This window comes from Colletotrichum siamense (genome assembly GCF_013390195.1).
Source record: "Colletotrichum siamense strain Cg363 chromosome Unknown KSG_Cg363_contig08, whole genome shotgun sequence".
Taxonomy (NCBI): domain Eukaryota; kingdom Fungi; phylum Ascomycota; class Sordariomycetes; order Glomerellales; family Glomerellaceae; genus Colletotrichum; species Colletotrichum siamense.
The window spans coordinates 14,628-35,664 of NW_023501021.1; the positions used below are offsets into that span (position 1 = coordinate 14,628).

Genomic DNA, 21,037 nt, shown 5'->3' on the forward strand with positions numbered 1-21,037 from the left:
AGTTATTAGATTCTTTACTAAAGCTAAAGTTACTTATACTAAAGGTACTATTATAAATAATCTCTACTTAAGTATATTATTAAGTAATATTATAAGGTTTATCTAAATTATAAAGTAAACTTTTACTCTCTCTAAAAGTTTAGTTACTAATTATACTGAGAAGTTATTATTTTATTAGTAAATTATATTAATATTTTAATTCTTCTTTAGATTCCTCTTTAACTTATTCTTTTATTTCTTAGTTAATTTATTTAATTCTAATAAAGTTTCTATATATATATTTATATTATTCTATATATAAGAGCATAGCTCTTAGTTATCTTTCCTATATAGGATTATAAAGTTCTTCTTAGATATATTCTAAGTATATAAGTTCTACTAGCTAGAAGTATACTAGTTCTTACTTATTATTATTTTCTAATCTTTAGTTTTAAACTTATACTACTAAGGTATTAATAGGTTTAAACTATTATACCTTTAGTATTTTATTAAGTTATTTAGCTAGTTTCCTAATAATTCTATTATTACTAGAATATATTATAGCTAAGGTCTTAAAATAAGTATTAAAAATAGTTATATTATATCTAAATTATTTAAAGTTACTATCCTTTAGATAATATCCTAATATTTCTTTATTTTTAAAGTAGATTTAATATTTATTATTATAATATTTAGTCTATAACTAAGATATATATAAGGCTTTTATAACTATATTAACTTATTAAGGTTATTCTACTATTAGCTTCTAGAGGAGCTTCTTAGGTTATTTATAATCTTTAGTAATATATCCTTATTTATTATAGTTATAACACTTAAGGTTCTAAGGTTTTTTATTATTAGGTTTAGTTATTATATTAAGGTTTATAAGTTTACTATATTATCTATAAGTAGTATTTTAGTAAGTACTATTCTAGTTATTATATAGTCTATTATTATTTTATTAGTTATTAAACTTATACTATAGTTATTATTAGTATTTATATCTTATATTAAGGTTTAGTCTTTTTTCTCTTTTTTTTTTATAATATTTAAAAAGTTAGTTATTAATCTTAATAGTATATTTAATATAGTTTTTAAAACTAAGAAGTTTATTAACTTTAGCTATTTTATCTTTAATATTATCTTTAAGTCCTTAATAAAAAGTAAAGACTTTATTCTTATTAGTTATATTAAGTTAAGAGGTAATTCTTTAGAACTTAGCTATATAGAGAGAAATAGACTTAGTTTATCTAAGATATATTAAGTTATACTTAGCTTATCTTTTCTTATCTAATTCTAAGAAAAGTAATTAAAAAGCTTTAATATATCCTATAAAGCTAAAGAAGATATCTTTAACTTTTTAGCTATATTTCTTAATAAAGTTATTAAGCTATTCTTATTAGAGAAGTTTAAACTAAGTTAAAGCTTATTTTCTAAAGAAAGTAGTTATATATACTACTTATTTAGTTTTATTCTAAAAAGTATTTATATAGAAAGTTTAATAAGTTTATATCTAAACTAAATATCCTTTAAATTATCTTAAAGTTTTATTAAAAGTAGTAGAGGAGTTAAACTTAAGTTATTCTTATCTTTTAACTAAAGCTAAGATAATATTAATAATAGCTTAGAAAGTAATAACTTCTTTTTCTAAGTTTTAGTTTTTATAAGTTTATTCTTAGAGTTTACTAAAAGCTATAGCGTTCTAATTAAATATTTTATATATTACTTTAAAGTTATTATTAGTTTTATTAAGCTAGTATTTAAGTTCTTTAGTATTATTCTTACTATCTAAGTTATCTTTTATTTTCTAATCTCTTAGTTCTTAAGCTAAGTTTTAAGTAGTTTATCTTCTAGAAGTAAATAAAGGTTTAAAAGTAAGTAATTTAATAGAAATATAAGAAGATATTATTATTTATTACTATTAGTAGGAATTAATAGTTAACTTATTAAATAAGAGTAATTAAAGTATTATAATTAGCTATTTAATAATAAGGTTTACTAATAGAAACTAAAGATTAATATATTTTAATAGTATATAAAGTTATAAGCTAAATTAAAGGTTATAAGCTATAATAGATTAGGTTTTTAGAAACTAAAGTAATTAGTCTTAAACTTAATAAGTAGTTTATAATAAAGATAAACTAAAAGTATCCTAAGGATAAATACTAAGTTAATTACTAAAAAGTTCTAAGAATTTAACTTTAAACTAAACTTAAGTTATATTATATATAAATCTTAAATAGTTTCTTTTATCTAACTATTAATTCTTAATTAAGTACTAATAAACGCTTAGTGATTACTAATAAGTACTTAGTAGCCTTTATTAAGTACTTAGTAATCTATACTATCTACTTAGTCTTATTTTATTATCTTATAACTTATACTATAGTTCTTCTATACTAAGTAAGTCCTTACTATTCCTATAATTTTATAGTATAAATATCCTATCTTAGCCGCTTAACGCCTAAGTAGGTCGTTTAGCTGTTATCCTTATTTATGGGTTGTAATAGCAGGGTTCAGATGATGCATTCTCTGCTTATGTGGGGTACTTCCACTTAGGCCTATATATGCATATGCCTATATTTGTTGGTCATATGAGCCTTAGGCATTAAATCTGATCTTATGTTCGTTTAGAAGCATTGAGAGGTTTGTTTAGTAGACTGGTGTTGGATTTCACTCCTCTGTCTATCTTATGCTTCCTATCTAGAGGCATGCTAGGTGTGGTACTTAGGGTTACCTCAACTTTCCCTTCAAAAATGTAATTGCTACTGTTAAAATCCCTCCCCCGCCCCGCAGTGAAGATCAGCCTGAACCCTGTCTTATCCTAACTCTAGATAGTAGGAGACTCTTCGTCAATTTGAATTCCGAACACCTTTGAGGCAATTGAGTAGCTCTGGTGAACGGCGGCACTTCCATAGACTCTCATTCCTTTCTCGTACGCTTCTGTGACGCCGGGTTTGAAGCCGCCAGCTTCTGCCAAAAGCTTCCCAAGAAGCGCCGCATCCTGCACTGCTGTGTTGGCACCGAGACCTCCTGCGGGCGTCATGGAGTGTGCCGCATCTCCGATGACCGTTACTCGAGGCTCGTTGGGCCACTCAGGCACGCCCCAGGGAGTGGAGCAAGTGATTTTCCAAAATGCGGCTTCAGACTCATCCATTTCGTCGAACAGTGGTCTGAAGCGGGGATGCCAGTTCTTAACCAGTGCTTTGGCAATATCAGCTGCTTCCTTCCCCACGATGGAGTAGTCGTCATTCGGGGCCCGTATTACACCTGGTTGACCACCCATAGTCCAACCAAACTTGACAGTGGGATCATCCATGTCACGAGAGCGAACGTTTGTCATGATGAAGACATCGCCGTTGGGTCGTGACTTGTCTCGCAATCGGAAAACGCCCTCTCCAAGCTTCTTGAATGCCGTGGTCGACGCTTGACCGTGGATCCCCCTGGCGCCAGTATCGTACACCTTGAGTCTTCCGCCAGACACTTGCCTGGCGACCCTCGAGTAAATGCCCTCCCCGGCAATAAGCATAGAACCTTCGGTTGACTTGGTGCCATCCGCAAACACGGCCCTTACGCCATCCTCAGTCAGCTCGTACCCTGTCACATGCTTGGCCCACTCAATGGATTCTTCGCATCCTTGTGCGAAGATCTTTCTCATGTCTCCTCTTGCTATCCCTACAATCTTGTTGTCGCGAGAGGATAATTGTTCAGGTGCAGAATGCTCCGTTTCCTCCCCCGTGACGGCATCTAGCTCAGAAAACCCGCTGCCGCCGGTTTTGCCGCATGTCTCCCAAAAGTGCTTCCATAGCTGAGGCTCAAGTACAGACTCGATAGCGTCCAAGCCTTCTGCCGACAGACGTAGACGATACCCTTGAGCGCGAAATGTGAACGATGCGTCACGCTCAAAGATTCTGAAGGGAATTTGAGATCGTTTGAGGGATTGCGCGAGGAGCAGCGATGAGAGCCCGGCGCCTGAGATTAAGATTGGCTTGCTGGTGATCATTGTGCGTAGATCGATGAATGGATGATTGAGAGATTAATTCTGGTGTGTGCCGCATCGATGTCTAAATATTTTGGGTGCATGTCTTACTTTGGAGACATCTGACGACGGGCTTCCTACTGGCTGACAAATCTCCAGCCCTAGAAATGACGAATTTGGAGGTGCGAAGAAAAGCCTCAACCCGTGCTTACAACGCTTATCGGCGTCGGACATTGGAAAATGCCGACCTAAGAGTGGGAAGCTTATTCACCCCACCTCATGAGCTTTCGACGCAAGACGCCAGTCCATATGAGTGTTTTCTCTGGATACCTAAGCAGCCTTGTTTGGCGAGGGCGGTGGATTTGATTGATTTCTGAGTCAATTAGTAATGGATGTATTTTCCCCGGTCATTTGTGCAATTGAACTGTGTATCATTTCACCCGCAGCTTCACATACATTCACATTTATGGTTTACTGCACTATTGTGTTGAAATCGTCTTGGTCAACATGATTGCATTGTGCTGTCCTTGATCGAAAGTGCCATCATCTCAGCTTCTATTGCACAGACACTTCTTCCCGCCATCGATGACACCAAAAATGTAAAATACCTCGCCCTCTCTTAATCCCCAGCACGGCGTCTATCCTGAACTCGCACTTAAATCCGCTTCACATCTTCAATGCCGTCAACATCTCCGCGGAGCTTGTCGCCGCCAGTGAATTCGAACACTGTAGCATATCAGTGACCTGCCCCAAGATACTTGTTTACGTGTCAAATGGGATGTCCACTTACAGTCAATCGGTGCTGTTGCGAACCTACGGGCCGAAACCTTCTTCTGGAAGAGGTAGTCCAACTCGGCGAAGGTACGGTTCCTCGTCTCCGGGAGGAAGAAGAAGATCCACACAGCCCAGATGAGACAGAAGCCGAAATACAACATACCCGTCTTGGCGCCCCAGTTCCAAGCATCAGCAGTATCGTTCAACATGCGAGGGTTGAGCTGCTGTACAGCGATTTGACCACAAACGTAGATTCCACGTCCAATGACAATCGTCTGAGCTCTGACACGACTGGAAGAGGTTTCGCCAACGATGACATAGCATGTCGGCCCCAGGGACATTTTGAATGTGAGGTTGACGATGATCATCACGACCGCCACTGCCATAGCCACGTTGTCTTGGCCTGGGATGAAGCCCATGATGCCAATAATAAGCATAGCGGTGCCGATGATCGAAGAGCCATAAAAGTAAAAGGTGCGCCGCCCAATTCTTCCCATCAAGCAGATCGCAATACCTGTGCCGACAATATTGACCGATTGAATGCCCATGCTGTAGTTGAAGGCCTGGACCTCGGGCATGCCGGCCGACTGCAGGAAAATAGTAGCATAAGAGCAGATTGCCTGCCCATTCAGAATTTGGATGATCCAGGCCATACAGACGATGCCAGTGCGTCGTAGGTTTGTGCCTCGGAAACAGTCGCGATAAGTCGCTCCTTCAGCTTCGATCTTCTCCATCTCGTTGGTATGTTTCATCAGCTCAAGAGATTGAGCCATCGTCTCTTGGGTATAATGATCCTTGCGGGCAAGGCGGCGCAAAGACTTCTCAGCCTCGGCCAGGCGACCGCGACGCACTAGGTACCATGGACTCTCCGGGGCGAGGAACCCGACAACGAACAATGGAACAACCCAGACCCATTGTAGAGCGTATGGGATGCGCCATGCAAGATCGCCAGGCAGGTCGAGCGCACCGCGAAGAACACCTGCAGCCAGGAATGAGCCGCATCCCCAGCACATGGACACCCAAGCGGTGAGGTATCCGCGAAGAGCAGCTGGGCAAATTTCGGCGGCGTAAGCGGTTGTGAGGGTCTGGAAAATTCCCCAAGGAATACCACAAAGTATGTTTGCTGCAAACAGCATCTGCACATTGACAGCGAAGAACAATGTGAAAATGGTAGCACCCATCAATGCCATGGCACCCATATAGACTCGTCGAGAGCCGTAGCGTGACTGCAGCCAGCCGTTGAGCAAGAGACCAATGATACTACCAAGGTTGTTCCCATTGCCAATGGCAGCCTGCCACGAGGTAGGGATATGTTGCTTCCCGTTGGCGTCAGGCCACCCGAACTTATTCAGATATGCCTTTTGTCCGAAAAAATTGTTTATCAAGCCGACGTCCATTCCCTCCATGACTAGAGCGAGACTTAGGAGGGAACTATAGACGATCGCGGGCCAATACATCGAAAACAGCTCCTTCCGGGGGAGCTTCGCCTCTTCATCGCTAGCAGCTGAGGCCGCCTCGATCAGGGCTACATTTGGTGTGTAAAAGCCGTGTTCATGATGGCCGATGGTTGTTGTGTCTCCTTTCGCAGCAGACGAGCCTAAAGTTGCGTCTGTCATGTTGACGATGGTGAATGCAGATCAAACACAAGTGACAATGAGGGAAGCGTAACCAGAGCAAGAGGTTATGACTACTACGAGAGGTGAGATGGAGCATGCAGCTATAAGCAAATCCATAGTAGCATCAGTCTGAACAGTTGTTCCCGACAGTCTGGTAATCTTCTTCGCCAAGTCGCCAACCATCTGCCAAGTCGCGTCCACGAATCACCTGCCAACTTTGCGGGGATGGTTCGCCCAATCTTTTGCCGATGTCCGTCGACTGGCCCCCATCCTTCCCCACATTCCCCATGGGGTTCATGAGGTCTGTCTTCCAGTGGGGCTCACCGGCCTGATCCTCACGGCTCAGCTTCATATCCGCTTCTTGACGGCCATACGGACTAGGGTGTGTAAAGCCACAAGAAAGACAGACGTTGCCCAGATTCGGTCATCGCGTGAGAGAATCCCGAAGTGCGGCCACTAAGACCAATCAAATTCGGCCAAGAGGGACTATTGAAAACCCAGACTCCTCTGCTCACGCCGCGCCTTGCTTGGCAGGATTCCCCAAGAAAGGCCAAGGACCAAAGCGCAAAATGTTAGCACTCAATTGGGCCTTTCTCCGTTGGTGGTTGTAGTTACATTGTGACTCGCCAACGCAACCGGGACGAACGAACACCTGTTGTGATTCTTGTGTTCGATTCATTCGCTTACTCCGGTCACGCTTGCTGCATTAACCCTGAGTCAATCACGCCAAAGCGACCAGGACAGCCAAGAACGGAGTTATTTGGGCTTGAAGATCGAGGTGTGCGCCACCTTAACAGCATTCGGCCACATTCCTTCCGTGCCCCGAGAATACGTCTGAATCTCAAGGCATGTTACATAAATGCGTTGTAGGGAGGCGTTTGGAACCTCAGGCCCAGCCGTCGATGGGATCGGGCCACCACAGCTTTGTGTAATGAAGATCCTATGCCCTGTTCTGTTGACAATATGAGGTTCCATATCAAATGACACTCTGCACAGTCGTCGTATGGAAATGCTGGGCGCGCAACGCCGTCTCGATTGGGCCGTTCGTGCAGGTTCCTCATCCGCCTTAGTTGCGCACGATTTATTCCCATCTCCTAAGGCAAACACTGCCTCAGCCACGCGTCGGATGAATGAGACCAATACGACAACAGCGTGAAACAGTGCAAGAGAGACGTTTGTTCATTGGCGGGTTAATTGGAAGCCTTTACACATAGTCCTGCAGCGACCGCAATTTAAACGACCGTAAACACATTGGCATGGAAGGAAGGCGTTTGAAGCGTGTTGACAAGGTTGCAAAACTTGTGAGCGCCATCAGCGCCCTGCTACGATCAAGGAGAATACAGCCTACATACTTAAGGCCATGACTTTACTGGTGACCCGTCTGGGGACCAGTTGTACCAACCCATGTCTACTTCATCAATAATATTCCACTTGTCGATGAACTCCTTCTTCTTATCCTCCAGGCCTTCCGTGCTCAGGATTTCGTAGACTGTTCTCCAAGCACTGTTGACAGCTCCAATAATCCATGCATGTCCAGAGCTGAGTGCTTCACCAGCAAAGTGCATGTGCCCATTGGCAGCAGGCATCATCAGCCACGGCAGCACACTACTGAACTGGCCTGGCCCGAAGATGGCGAATGCGCCATTCGAGTACGCAGAGCCATACCAGTCATACACGTGGTAGCCCTCGTACTGAGATAGAATGAACTCGCGAGAAACGCCGTTTAGCTCTGCAAGATCACGCAGGGTGAAGTCGACCAGAGTATTGACACTTTCCGGCTGAAATGGAGCCTGGGTCGTAGGGTTATGCGGGTTGAGATAAGAGCCCAAGCGCGATGAGTCTTGGCCCCACACGTACGATGCGATCATTGTCCCAACATTTTCCACGCCTGGGATATCGACTCCATACGACGGATAAACACAGCGGCGAATAGGAAGGTCCGTGAAAGACTGGCCTCCCTTGAATGCGCCAGTGGACAGGTTCTCCCACCTGACAAAGGTCAGTAGACGTTCTGGGAATACCTAAGACAAGAAAACACTTACCATCTCGACTTGAACTTCAGGCCGATTTTAGTAGACGGGTCGTATCTGTAGAATGGTTATTGAATAATGCCGGCGGGATATCCCAGAGTGGGGCAAACTCTGAGGGAAAGGATGACATACTGCAATGTGCGAATGGCACTCTTTTGAGAATAGCTCAGGTCGAGCTCCGTTGTGTTGATGATTTGCAGAGCGCCAAGTGGGACGGTCGATATGACATGGGCGTAATCAAACTCTTGAGTACTGTTCACGACGACCTTCAAGGTGCCGTCCGAGTTCTTCCTGATGTCCGTCACCTTGTTGTTGAGAATAGGCTTGTTCTTAGCGACAAGAGTCATTCCCTTCGTCAACATGTCCATACCCCCATTAATCAGAGACCAGTTGTTGATGTCTGCACTAGAGAAGATCCACTGCTCAAGTACCGCTTGTGACATCGAGTACATATCATAATGACCAGTCGCGTCGTTCACCGTCTCCAGCCAGTCGATCTCACTGTTGGTGAAATTTCTGTCCAGCAGAAACTCTCGTGCAGTCATGGAATCATACTGCATCAACAAGTCAAATCCGCTGGTGAAGTCCACAGAAAGTGCATCTGTCAAAGTCTTGACCTGGTTAGCCCAGACGTCGGATGCAGATGACGCTTCAAAGGGTTGGTTGTCTCCCGGGATATCAATGTTGTACCGACTGGGAGACGCAGAGTTCGGATCCTGGAGTTGTGCGGTGATGTCGTTAAATCGCCTGAATGTGTTATCAGCCTTGAAAATGTAAGGCTTCTTGATCACTTGGTGTTGCTCCGCCACGCGCTGATTGATGTATGGGATAAGACTCCACGACTTATTTCCGATGACGCGATCCATGTAGGGCATTGGAGGAAACCTCATTGCTCCCACGTCCTGTTTGTTTCTTAGTGTCAGATATCCAATTGGGGTTGCCAATTAATTGCTCACATAATAGTCGTAGTATACAGGATCGGCTGATGTGGAGTTGGCCCACGTATCCTGGTCAAAACGGTACGTGTAAATCCTTCCGCCAATGCGATCGGAAACTTCATGGATATCGTAGTCGATACCAAGTGAGTCCAACAGAATAGCAGCATACAGTCCAGCTGCCCCCGCCCCAATGATTCCGACCTTCAACGGTGTACCTGATGGGGTGGGGACTCTGCTGTGGTTGGTGTAAGCGGAGCTGTCAACGACCTTTCGGAAAAAGGCAGCACGCGGGTTTTCGGCGGCGAGATTGCCATCGTTGCAAACGTTTTTATCGTCCCGTCGAACCTGGGACGACTCAGATGCGGGAAAAGCGAATGATGGTGCCAGCAAAAGGGCAGTAACGAGTGTGCGAGGGTTAAGGAGCGGCATGGTGTTGACCGTAAAGAATGACTGTCGATTGCTGAACATATTTCTATTGCACCAAATCACAGGCCATCTGCGTTATACTTATATTATTCTTCGATGCGATGGAACAGTCTGGATGCAGACGGATGAGAGCAACCACGCAAATGTTTACCAACACAACGTACGTTTCGTCCCGCTATGGTACATCTTACCGGCGCATGGTCCACTTGTCTCAGCGGTGTCGACTGGAAGTTCAGCTCCCATTCCTCACTATTACTTCGCCCCTGCCTGAATGGTTTGGTGCTGTCTTGTGTTGGAATGTCAGCTAGCGTAAAAGATACGTGCCCCATTTCCACGCGAAAGCCACACGTCTCCCAAACTCAACTTTGTGGGATTCAATTGTCGTTTTGAAGTCTTTGTATCAGCCTCTGACTCTTTTCTATTTCCCCACGTTTTTTGTACTTGTTATTTGAGGCACTCTGAATACGCCACTTTCCCACGTTGTCCTGATGACCATCTTCTTCATTCTTCTCGCTCCCTAATCAACAGCACCATACACACAAGCAGTCAAGATTCGGTGATTCACATATGCTCTTGGCTCCCGAGACAATTATTTCCACAACGCATGACCCCATCTTCAGTAATGGGAAATCAACGCAAAAAATGTTTCAAACTCTTCTGACTGAACGCCTTGAGCATTCCAAGCCTTCAATGCTACGGCCAACCACTGAAGGTCTCACCAACAAGGCACAGGCTGCCTGTTTTCCTTCCGACAAGGCAAGGTCCACTACGTGGGTGAGATTGGCGGCTTCATATTTACCCTTAGCCGGTGCTATTTCTTCCATGGCAACGAAACGATCGTTTGTCTCGTCATAGTCGCCCTGCAGTAGCAAATCAAGATTTTTTACGCGGCTAAACACACCTTTACAGCAATGTACAAACAGGAGAAGCAGGGCGATCATTTGCCTTTGGAACAAGGTTGACCATTCACAATTGCCATATCTGAATTCTCGACCTGCGTACTTTTTGTTACAGTATACACACTCTGTAGATCGTCTAGTTCAACCAACCACTAGGACCGGCCCAGGTACCCTTAACCATGTTGTTGTAGTAAACCCATGGGAAGAAGTCCCTCTTCAAGTAGTAGAAGGCACGGCGAGGCACTGCCTGATCAAAACCAATCAAGTCGCCGAAGGTCTCCTTGGGCACTCCACCATACTTGAACTCAGCCAGCAGGACCTTGCCATACTCAGTAGTGAGCGGGCACGAAGTGTAGCCATCGTACTTGGGCTCGGGCTCCTCGCCCTCGATAGCCCGTAACAGGTTGCTGACCAGAACGGGGGCCTGCGATGTCACCGCTGCCGCAGTCTTGGAGGTAGGCAAGCTGGAGGCATCACCAGACGACCAGACATTGTGGTACTTGGTGTGGCGGGTAGTAGCTTGATCGACTTCAACGAAACCAGCCGCATCGGCCAGAGGGCTGTTCTTGACGAAAGCATGAGGGCCCATCTTGGGCACCACGTGCAACAGGTCAAACGGCTTGGTGATTTGGTTTCCATCAGGCCGAGCAAATACCGCAGTGTTGCCATCAACGGCAACCAGGTCATGCTGGAAAAGGCCCTCGACTCCTCTCTCCTTCCTCAATTCTTCGAGCTTGGCGCTGTACTTTGGAACACCGAACATGGCAGGGATACCGGTGGCAAAGCTAATTTTGATCGGCGATGCAGTGTTGCTGGGATCGTACAGGCCGGCACGCTTCCAGAAATCCAAAGCAAGCCACATAACCTTCTGCGGGGCACCGGCGCACTTAATAACACCGGCAGGCTGCGTGAAGATGGCATTGCCCTTTTCAAGTCTCTGAATAGTGCGGAACACCTTGTCGCAAGTTTCGTAGCCATATATGGTCGAGACAAGCGAGTTGGGGTTGGCAAGGGCCTCGGGAAGACCCTTAATGCTTCCATAATCAATCTTGATACCAGGAGCCACAACAAGCTGCTCATATCCCAGCTTATCGCCATTGCCCAGCTCAATGGTGTTCTCTTCCGGGTTGAACGTGCTGACGCTCTGCTGGTAGAGCTTGAGCTTCGGGTCAACCAAGCTCTCGAGAGGACGCTTCAAGTCCTCCTTGTTCTTGACGCCACCGCCAACAAGAGTCCATCCGGGCTGGTAGTGATGCCACGTAGCAGGATCAACGACGGCGATGTCATCCTGAGAGAACTTTCCGGTGTTGAGGAGTTGGTGACTAATTGCCAGACCAGCACTGCCGCCACCAACTACGACAACCTTGTGGCTGCGGGAAGGGGGAACCACGGGAGCAGCCTTCACTGAAGTGGGCTTCTCGGAGGAGGCCTTCTCGGGACTAGCTGCGGCGGCGGCGGGCGCAGCCTTATCTTGGTTAGGAGAAGCAGCGGTCTTCTCAGCAGGGGCAGAAGCTGTCTGCTCGGAGGATGCTGCTGGGGCCGGCGTTTTCTCAGGAGTTGATGCCGAAGTGGTGGTGGCCTTCTCCGCAGCCTTTGCGGCGGCAGCCGGCTTCTGGGGATTTGAGACCTTCTCAGCTGGTGGCTTTTCGGGAGAAGCTCTGGCAGCAGTCTTGGACGCGAAACCACGCATCACGGGGGCGTTGCGGGCTGCCATACCGGCACGGCAGGCATGGCGAGCTGCGGATGTCACGCGCGTCGAAAACATTGTTGGCGCCTAAAGGAGAGGTTGGTTTGCGATGAGGTTGCGGAAGGAGCGGTTGGAAAGATGGCGCAAGACGACGACGATGGTTGAGCGGCGTAGGAAAAAAAACCGGGGTCCAGTAGCCTGGAGAAATTGAAAACGCCGCACCGACGATCACATAACGGTGTGACAGGTGGGCTGATCTCCATTTATTCCTATCGCAATTGGCCAATGGCACAACGTGGGAGAGCTGCCGCCCCGACTGCCGACAGCCGTCCGCAAATGCCGGAGAACTGCCTCACGTCCCCGACGGTGACGTGATGTTGTGCTTCGGGAACCACTCCGGTCATCCGGCTGGTCGGCGAGCTGGTCGCCGAATGAATCTGCAGATCCCCGACCGGCACGCGGAGCGGCGGAACGTTGTGGAGCTCGTCGTCCGATATCCAACTCCCTTCATAAAAAGTTCCACAATCGCGTCACCGTCCATCTACCAGCTGCAGCATTTCTCATGGCACAACAGCTCTGTGAAATTCTCCTCCACAATTCATCTGTCCCACGCATCATGAAAGCTTTCCGGTCACATTTGCGTCTCACTTCCTCAACTGCCGGTCAGGCATCTCGATCCCTCATACGACCCGTTGAACGCCTTGGCGTATTGCGGAAACGACTGGAATACCACGCATCATGCGCTCTTCACTCTTCACGAACACCAATCACCGGCGCATGCGGCAGAGCGTTGTTGAATTCTGTTACCACACGCAGAACACTGTCTACTATTCCTGAAGGTGGCGTCAAACAGTCATCAACTTCCGGTGACAAGGGCCGTAGTGCCCAAACCCCCGCCCAGGGACAACCAGTGATTCACGACCTATTCGAAACCAAGACCGGCACATGGCAATACGTCGTCGCTGATCCCTCGACACGAGAAGCTGTTGTAATCGACCCAGTTCTGGACTACGATCGAGAAACACAGGTCATCAGCACAGTCGCTGCCGACCAAATCCTATCATTGGCCAAAAACCAGGACTACACAATTGTCAGAATTCTTGAAACTCATGCCCATGCTGACCATCTCACTGCCGCGTCATACCTCCAGCATTGCTTGGAGTCAGAGCATGGGCATAAGCCGACCGTCGGTATTGGAAGACGAATCGGTCAGGTTCAATCACTGTTCGGTCAAAGATACGGGGTTCCTCAAGATGAACGTCAAGGGGCATTTGACACGTTGTTTGAAGACGACGAAGTTTTCAGCATTGGTAACCTTCAAGCCGTTGCTCTACATCTCCCCGGCCATACTCCTGACCATTTGGGCTACAAGATTGGAGGTAGGATCATTCGGCGGCCTCTCGTCCTTCGGGGTTTTGCTGATCTCACCTTCAGACAACGTTTTCTGTGGCGATTCTCTATTCCACGTGGACATTGGCACCGCTCGGTGTGACTTTCCAGGTGGCAGCGCCAAAAACCTTTATTATTCGGGCCGCAGGCTTCTAAGTTTGCCTGACCACGTCAAAATTTGGACCGGCCATGACTACCCACCGGAAGGTCGCGCTGATCCCGTGCCTTGGATGACAGTTCACGAACACCGAGCACAGAATAAACATTTGAGAGATGGCATCACCGAAGAGGAGTTTGTGGCTCAGCGGAAAAAGCGTGATGCCAGCCTTGGGGAACCAAAGCTGCTACATCAATCACTACAGACCAACATCAGAGCTGGACGTCTCCCGAAGCCCACGGAATCAGGGCATCGGATGCTACGGTTACCTCTAAAGCTTGGGGGTTTGCAGTGGTGAGGATTTCTCCGGCATACAAAACGCGGGTAAGGTATGCTCAAGATATGGCTATTTTTCTTGTTGCTTATTTCTGTTTGTTTTTTCCCCTTTTTGCTGTAGATGTTTTCTGCATGTAATGATTGTTTGGGTTTGCTAAGTTGGTGATCGTAACCCCGGCTGCCCATCGAGACAAGTAGTCCGAGCCTTTCAATTGGTTCGAGCAAAGAAGATGAGCATAAAGAATTATTGCTCATGGGCGATCTCAGTACCCAGATTACTAGACTTTGGTGATACGGATGGCAGACATTGCTACGTGCGTTAATAATCGTGGGGTAATGCGTAAGACCTTAGTCTTGCACGGGACTTTCTGCCCCTGGTGCCTGAACTTATTCGACTTCCAGAAGAGTCACTGACCCTTAGGTTGGCCCTGCCTCAAACCACGGGGACGAGCACGCACAAAGAGCTTCGATGGGATGAGTGCCCTCGGCAAATACATGTAACGGGCACAGTCTGACACGTGCTTGACACGAGAACTGTGTAAGGGAGGGTCCATCCACAGTGAAACGTTGTCTGCCAAGTGGAAAAGGGGGAGGGAGATCATCAAGCCCAACGTCATGGATGGTCGAATCTTCCTAAAATTTCAAAGAGAGTTTTCATGCTTCTTCATTCTGGCTTCCATTGTTTGTTTCGCAGCGCCAACTTGTAATTCCTTGGTTGGGTTCTTGCCTTACAAGACGAGCGTCAATTTCTGCTCTGCGAACCCGAAGCGCAACCGCGCACGCCGTTTCCTCGGTGATTACGAGTCCAAATGCAGTGCATGTCAAAGCTGTAACTCAGAGGTCATATACTGCAAGTGAAATCAAGGCCAAGGAATGGCCAGTGTTATGAACTCGAAGTTCGTCTCACCAACGGCCCTACCAATAGACGCGGACCCGTCCGTGAGACGGAAGAATTAAGAGAGCCGCTCACCTTTTTATCAAATCATCCGTCACAGATTTCGATCCGACTACCCGAAACAAACTTTTGTCCATGCGCTGCCGATTTGCTGAAGCTGAGTTTTGGCCCCTCTCTCCGCCGCATTCGTTTCACATGCCGGTCCAGACATCAGATGAGAACTGATCCCACACAAAGAAACTCAGTCATCATCCATGCGCCGGCTAGATTGCCGGGGGATGGAACCTCATCAACATCGGATTGAGCCAGCGATCCTCGAGTACGAATGAGGGGACACGTCATGCCCACTCCAGACGCCCAGGCGAATGTCCGCCCAGAGATTTCAGTGTGTGGGAACAAAACCCCTCTCGTCCGCTCTTTGACACTTTCATCATCAAACCTCACGCACGAATTACTCGGGGAACCATACAAAGACCGATGCAGACTGGGCGAAGTTGGCACGACGGGTGACTCGCGTTCTCCAATGCCTGCTGGTCAGCCCTGATTGCGCGCTCTCCCCAAGTAATTGATCGACCTCGAATGCCTGCGTCCCACCTCTAGAACAATTTTACGATCGCATCATCCTCGAGAGACGAGAAGCCTTCGGCATAATTGAATGGGATCAGTCTACTAATGAGCCGGAATTATGAAGCTGCGACGATTCCAGTGCTGTCGCCAAGATCGTCGCCGAACCCTCCTCCCCCGCAAACGGCTGCGCGAATTTATCCCGTCCTGTCGCTGATTTCGGTAATTCTTTTGTTCCTTTCTGCTGGAGCTGGTATTGCTCTGTCTGCAGTGGTACTGTTTCGGAACTTCGAATCGATTGAAGTTCTGGATCCTTTGAGTCGAGCTGTTTTCTTCGTCGCCTCTTGTATGAGTCTTGCATACGTGCTCACACACATCATCGCTGCCAGAACTGCTTACATCAAAAATAATGGATCTCCAAAGGCGTATGGGAAATACGTTGCAGGCTTGGCGTTCTTACTGGCTCGACTGGGCCTTCCGGTTTGGGTTGCGGCAGTTACCCTTGCGATAATTGTTGCGGTAAACATTGGATTGGACGTGTCGAAAGGAATCCAGGAGAACCTACCATGGCTGAATGTCATAATCAGCGTGGCTTCTCTGTAAGTCACCACGACCGTTCTCGATCCACTCATATGGAATATCTGTGCTAACAGAAAGGCAGACTGTCATTGATTGCAATGCTTGCAGTCATTGAGATGGCTGAAAGACCATTCGCAACGATAGGCCTCTCACAGCCTTGGTTCGTTCGTGGAGATCATCCATTCACTGCCCCAGACGAGGAAGACATTGACTATGGGCTTGTTGAAGTTGTATCTATGGTGAAAGATGTCAAGTTGCCGCCAACTGCCAAACAGATCAAAGCAAGGAAGATGCTCTCAACTATCCAGGAAAAGAAGGAGAAAAAGCCTGAAAAGCGGAAACGAAAGTCGTTGACGAAGAAGAATCCTTACGAAGCGCAGCTACAGCGCCAACGACAGCAGCAGGAACAAGAACAACACCGAACCCTGTAAGTTGCTTGATCAGCCAGTTTGACGCGGAAGCCTAACCAAATTGCCCAGACGCCATGCAAGGAGTATGTCCATGCCGACTCCACTTAACGCTGTGTTCGGCGACAGCCCGGAACCTCGGCTGCCAGACTCGCCCGGTTTGCATACCGCATTCGCATGGAAACCACCGACGAGAGAGGGAACTCCACGTGTCGCTGGAGCTGTGACATTTGAGGACCTCGGCGCATGGAGAGATCGAGTCAGTCTTTATCAAACGGCGTCGGATATTTCAACCAGCGCCTCTGCGCCATCTGACGATGTCATTCTTCCATCCATGCCCCGCCAAGCCCATTATTCTCCTCGCAGTCAAGCCTTGCTGCTAGACCAACAGCAGAAGTACGATTTGAGGCGATGGACAGCAATTGGCATGCAGTCCCCTCCATTTGATGGTCGCTTCTTGGATGTTCCCTTCAAAAGGCCCCCTACACCTCTTATGACAATGGAGGATGAGCACAGGATGCTAGGAAGGAGACCTTCAACAAGAGACGGAGATTGGGAGGCAAATTACCACTTGAGAATGCATCAGAACAGCCGACCTTCGAGCTCACACACGTCGAGAACGGCGCGATCATCCATGACCTCTCGGACTGGTTTCACAATACGTGATGAACCTCCGTCACTTCCACCCATTGCCACTGTCTCATCTCTGGTCATAGCGAGCACCATGAACGAAGTCAAGAAAACGAACACGAATAGTATTCGACCTGACAGCGATGTATTGCCAAATGAAGGGCGCAGACGCCGTCGGCTTTCCAATGTTAGCGAGAAGCGGCGTCAGACGTACAGGACGGACAGCCGGTCACTTTCGCAAACTTACCGCCCGTCCAGCCGATACGTTTCTACAATATCGCAAGAAACCCGTCCTACGAGTCCAACAATGACGATTAGGTCTGCAAGGTCAGGCAGATCTGATGTTCACAATTTCTCTCGACCTCGAACTTCTGCAGCTGCAAGAATGCAATCTAAGGTGGCAAAACGGCTGCGAGCCATGAAAAATCAGCAGCAGCAACAGCAGCAACAATTGGTGCTGTCAGTGACACGCCGCTCGGTGGGAGGAGAGACATCCTCTTCCCCTAGTACGCCAGGGACCCCTAATACACCTCGGACTATGAGAGCAGCGGCAGTCAAGACTTTGCAGGAGAGACTTGGCCGAAGAAACCAGCAACAACTGCCAACTGATGGGGAGCAAAGGCCGCCTTCACCAGAAACACCACGAACGGCAAGGGCTACTGCTGTGAGAACTCTGCAAGAGAGGCTAGGCAAGAGAATGATGCGGCGTAATGAGGCAGAGGCCGCGCAACTACAACATGTATAACTTGTCACGAATTATAATGACATAGAACTGTACTACTATTGTTGTCATTGGTAATAAACAAAATATCCGATTGATCAACGCGGCTGATGGGTCACTTTGCGCACATGATCAAACGTTAACTAGAAGGTACGATGACGCTGATGAAATTCTACTCCTGTCAACGTGACGAAATGTGAGTATATCTCTGTTTTTCGGTTTTCTTTATCGTACTATTTGCCCCATGAATGCTCTCGCTAATACGCTCAATAGCCTCCAGGGCCTTCGTGATATCCAACGTAAACCCTGCAATGAAATTGATACAGACCCAAGCCAATGAGAGCTGACACATAAAAAGGAAATGCTGCAGGTGAAGAGACTAGCTCTTCATATGCGGTCACAGACCGCTCCTGCTAGACCCCGCAATAGTAGCACTATTCCCGCTGGTTGTAGTACTCTCTTTCTTCCAATGACGCTTTCTCCCTCTCGCTTGTGTAATTCCTGTCCCACAAGGCGGTCTCAAGTCTTTCATATACAACGTCGATATCCTCTAGCACTTCGTCATCGACCTCACGATCCTCAACAAGCTTCCACCCAGCCCGAGCAAACCGTCGACGAGCCTTGTTGTTCATACCAACAATGCGCAAAGCCATTTGCTTTCCCACGTATTGTTTTACCTCCTCTTTCAACTCGGCCAGTGTTTGAACTCCGGTAACGTCAACAAAGGGCACATGCGTGAGGTCCCACACCATCACCGTCATCTGCTTGTTCGACGGTACCACATTGTTACGCTTCCGCAGCATCTCAATGCGCTTGGCCGATGCAACACTCCATGACCTATCGGATGACTTTTTCCCTTGTTGCTCAGCCGTCATCCTCGGTTCAAATTGAACTTTGACAGACTCAATGACGGACTTCTTAACACGGCCTGCGTTGGGGAAGAAGATGGAGTCGGTAAAGCTGATAAGCATAGCGTCGTCGGGTACAAAGGCATCATCGGGAGCTGACGCTGGTGCTGTCATAGTTCGCGGGACCATGTTGCTCTTACCACTCGTCGGGGAGAATGTCTTGACTTTCGGGAAAGCTGATCGAACAAGGGTGTACCCGATACTGAATACGACCGCGAACGCAATGCCCATTTCGGTGGAAACAAATAGAGTAACCCAGAATGACAACATGGAGGCGACGAAGTCAGGAAAGGACATGCGCCAATATCTATAAAATAGGGATACCGGACCGATGATATGAATGACAGCCATAATCTATAGCGATTCTTGTTAGCAGGCTCCCAGTGGAACAGAAAAGAGGGAACCACATACAATGATTGCGGATAGAGTCGCCTTCGGAATCCAGAATAGTGCCCCAGACAGCTTGTAAAGCGTCAAGAGAATAAAGCCAGCAGTAAAAGCACCACTCATAGGGCTCTTAACTCCACATTCCGAGTTCACTGCCGTTCTTGACATGGCTCCTCCGACGCTCATAGCACCGAACAGGCTGTTGATTGTGTTTGTTACCCCAAGGTAGCATAGTTCCTGGCTTTCATCAATGGCATAGTTGTTCTTACGCCCAAATGCCTTTCCAATTGCCAAATGCTCTAGAGCCGAGGCTACTAGGGGTGCGATTGCTCGTGTCGTGACCTTGGAAACCAAGTCGGTGGCGGGCATCCTCGGTGCTCGAAGCCCATTTGCCTTAACTTTGCTGATTGCCCAGAGAGGTGTCTTCTTATCTTTGTTCACGACGAAACTGATCGTCGTAAAGATGAAAAGAATAATGACGGCACGGCTGCTGCAGATGAATTTGAGAACAGCACTCTTCTTTCCCCAACGCTTGCCAATGAACTCCAAAGCGTAGAGCAGTATAATGCCGCTGAATCCAATGGCTATGGTGAGAGGTTCCATCTCAGGGATGCGACTGAACACGTTATTGATGATGCTGGCAGTACCGGACGGGACATCGCTGAGGCCAACCAGAGATCCGACTTGGCCGAGAAGAATGGTGAGAGCCGCAGCTGATAGGAATCCAGACAGGACTGGAACTGAAATGTAATCGAGAACAAACCCAAGCTTCAGCAGTCCCACCATCAGAGAGTATATACCAACCATCAAGGCCACAGCGGATGAAATATCCTCAGGTGCGAAGCCTTCTGACTTGAGATCTCCGATGATTTCTGCAGTGAGCAGGCCCATGATAGACGTTGGCCCCGTGGATAGATCTGTCATATGAACCTGTTAGCTCAGATAGAAGCTAGGGGGCGCGTTTGGCCTTACCCTTTGATGTTCCCATGAACACGTATATCGCTGCAGGAAGCCAGCTAGAGTATAGACCGAACTCTCCAGGGATGGTGGCAATCTTAGCGTATGCAAGCGCTTGGGGGATCATCATGACCCCGATGGTCATACCAGCAATGAAATCTGATAGAATCCATTTCGGGTCATATTGAGTAGCCCATTGTACAATTGGGACTTTCTCGATGAGGTATTGGCCAGTTGCTGAAGGAATCCGGGGCAATGCGGCGCCAGCCTTTCTCCTTATGGTGTTAATGGTACTGTCTGTCTCGAAATCAGACTTGGCCTTTTCAATAAATTTCATGTTGAGGTTCAACTGAGACTCTGCACAAAAGATTCAAATTTTCAAGGGCCATAGAAATGATATGAGTAGTTGTTCAAGCGCCTGGGGAAACTCTGTACGCTATCTTTGCGCCGTGGCATAGATCCTCTTTATCTGATCTCCTGTCTCAAGGCGGGTTTCTTGCCGCGCGATCAGACACGCTGACTTGGCTGATAGAAGCCGAGAACGACTTCCTAGAAGGGTAGCGCATTGGGATGACTGATCTCATGCATTAGACTTTAGAGTGCCAGCTGCGGCGAACCGCCGGCAAGGGCATCCCCCGTTCTCGACGTCGTTCCTACGCTGCAAGATTAAAATAACAAGTTGTGAGTGTCTAACTTGGCTCATCTGCCCTATCATTGGTCTGCAACCTGCCTTAGACAGATGTCGCCCTTAACTTATTTCTGACAACAAATGAGGCTTAGGTCGCGCGAGAGAAAGGAATACCAACCGCGGGATCTTCATCATCTAGCTCCGAATCAGA

General features: G+C 47.3%; 7 protein-coding genes across 7 annotated transcripts; 2 read left to right on the forward strand and 5 right to left on the reverse strand.

Moving 5' to 3' along the window:
- Positions 1–2,809: 2,809 nt before the first annotated feature.
- Positions 2,810–3,982, reverse strand: cctM-0 (FAD-dependent monooxygenase cctM; the record flags this gene model as incomplete). The annotated part of the gene is made up of 1 exon (XM_036643469.1): positions 2,810–3,982. The coding sequence occupies one exon, from the start codon at positions 3,980–3,982 to the stop codon at positions 2,810–2,812; it is 1,173 nt and encodes a 390-aa protein (XP_036490486.1).
- Positions 3,983–4,613: 631 nt separating this feature from the next.
- CGCS363_v011621 (General alpha-glucoside permease) lies at positions 4,614–6,348 on the reverse strand (the record flags this gene model as incomplete). Its single annotated transcript, XM_036643470.1, has 2 exons — positions 4,614–4,684; positions 4,749–6,348. 2 exons carry the CDS (start codon positions 6,346–6,348, stop codon positions 4,614–4,616), a joined length of 1,671 nt encoding a protein of 556 aa, XP_036490495.1.
- Positions 6,349–7,700: 1,352 nt separating this feature from the next.
- CGCS363_v011622 (putative bifunctional amine oxidase) lies at positions 7,701–9,745 on the reverse strand (the record flags this gene model as incomplete). The annotated part of the gene is made up of 4 exons (XM_036643471.1): positions 7,701–8,337; positions 8,391–8,435; positions 8,511–9,280; positions 9,335–9,745. The coding sequence occupies 4 exons, from the start codon at positions 9,743–9,745 to the stop codon at positions 7,701–7,703; spliced, it is 1,863 nt and encodes a 620-aa protein (XP_036490499.1).
- Positions 9,746–10,777: 1,032 nt separating this feature from the next.
- CGCS363_v011623 (Sulfide:quinone oxidoreductase) lies at positions 10,778–12,406 on the reverse strand (the record flags this gene model as incomplete). Its single annotated transcript, XM_036643472.1, has 1 exon — positions 10,778–12,406. One exon carries the CDS (start codon positions 12,404–12,406, stop codon positions 10,778–10,780), a length of 1,629 nt encoding a protein of 542 aa, XP_036490500.1.
- A 538-nt stretch (positions 12,407–12,944) lies between these two features.
- On the forward strand, positions 12,945–14,172 carry gloB2 (Glyoxylase B2; the record flags this gene model as incomplete). Its single annotated transcript, XM_036643473.1, has 2 exons — positions 12,945–13,707; positions 13,763–14,172. 2 exons carry the CDS (start codon positions 12,945–12,947, stop codon positions 14,170–14,172), a joined length of 1,173 nt encoding a protein of 390 aa, XP_036490580.1.
- Positions 14,173–15,957: 1,785 nt separating this feature from the next.
- CGCS363_v011625 (uncharacterized protein) lies at positions 15,958–16,619 on the forward strand (the record flags this gene model as incomplete). Its single annotated transcript, XM_036643474.1, has 2 exons — positions 15,958–16,208; positions 16,271–16,619. The coding sequence occupies 2 exons, from the start codon at positions 15,958–15,960 to the stop codon at positions 16,617–16,619; spliced, it is 600 nt and encodes a 199-aa protein (XP_036490587.1).
- A 1,761-nt stretch (positions 16,620–18,380) lies between these two features.
- On the reverse strand, positions 18,381–20,535 carry CGCS363_v011626 (putative sulfate permease; the record flags this gene model as incomplete). Its single annotated transcript, XM_036643475.1, has 3 exons — positions 18,381–19,208; positions 19,266–20,158; positions 20,214–20,535. 3 exons carry the CDS (start codon positions 20,533–20,535, stop codon positions 18,381–18,383), a joined length of 2,043 nt encoding a protein of 680 aa, XP_036490589.1.
- Positions 20,536–21,037: the final 502 nt, after the last annotated feature.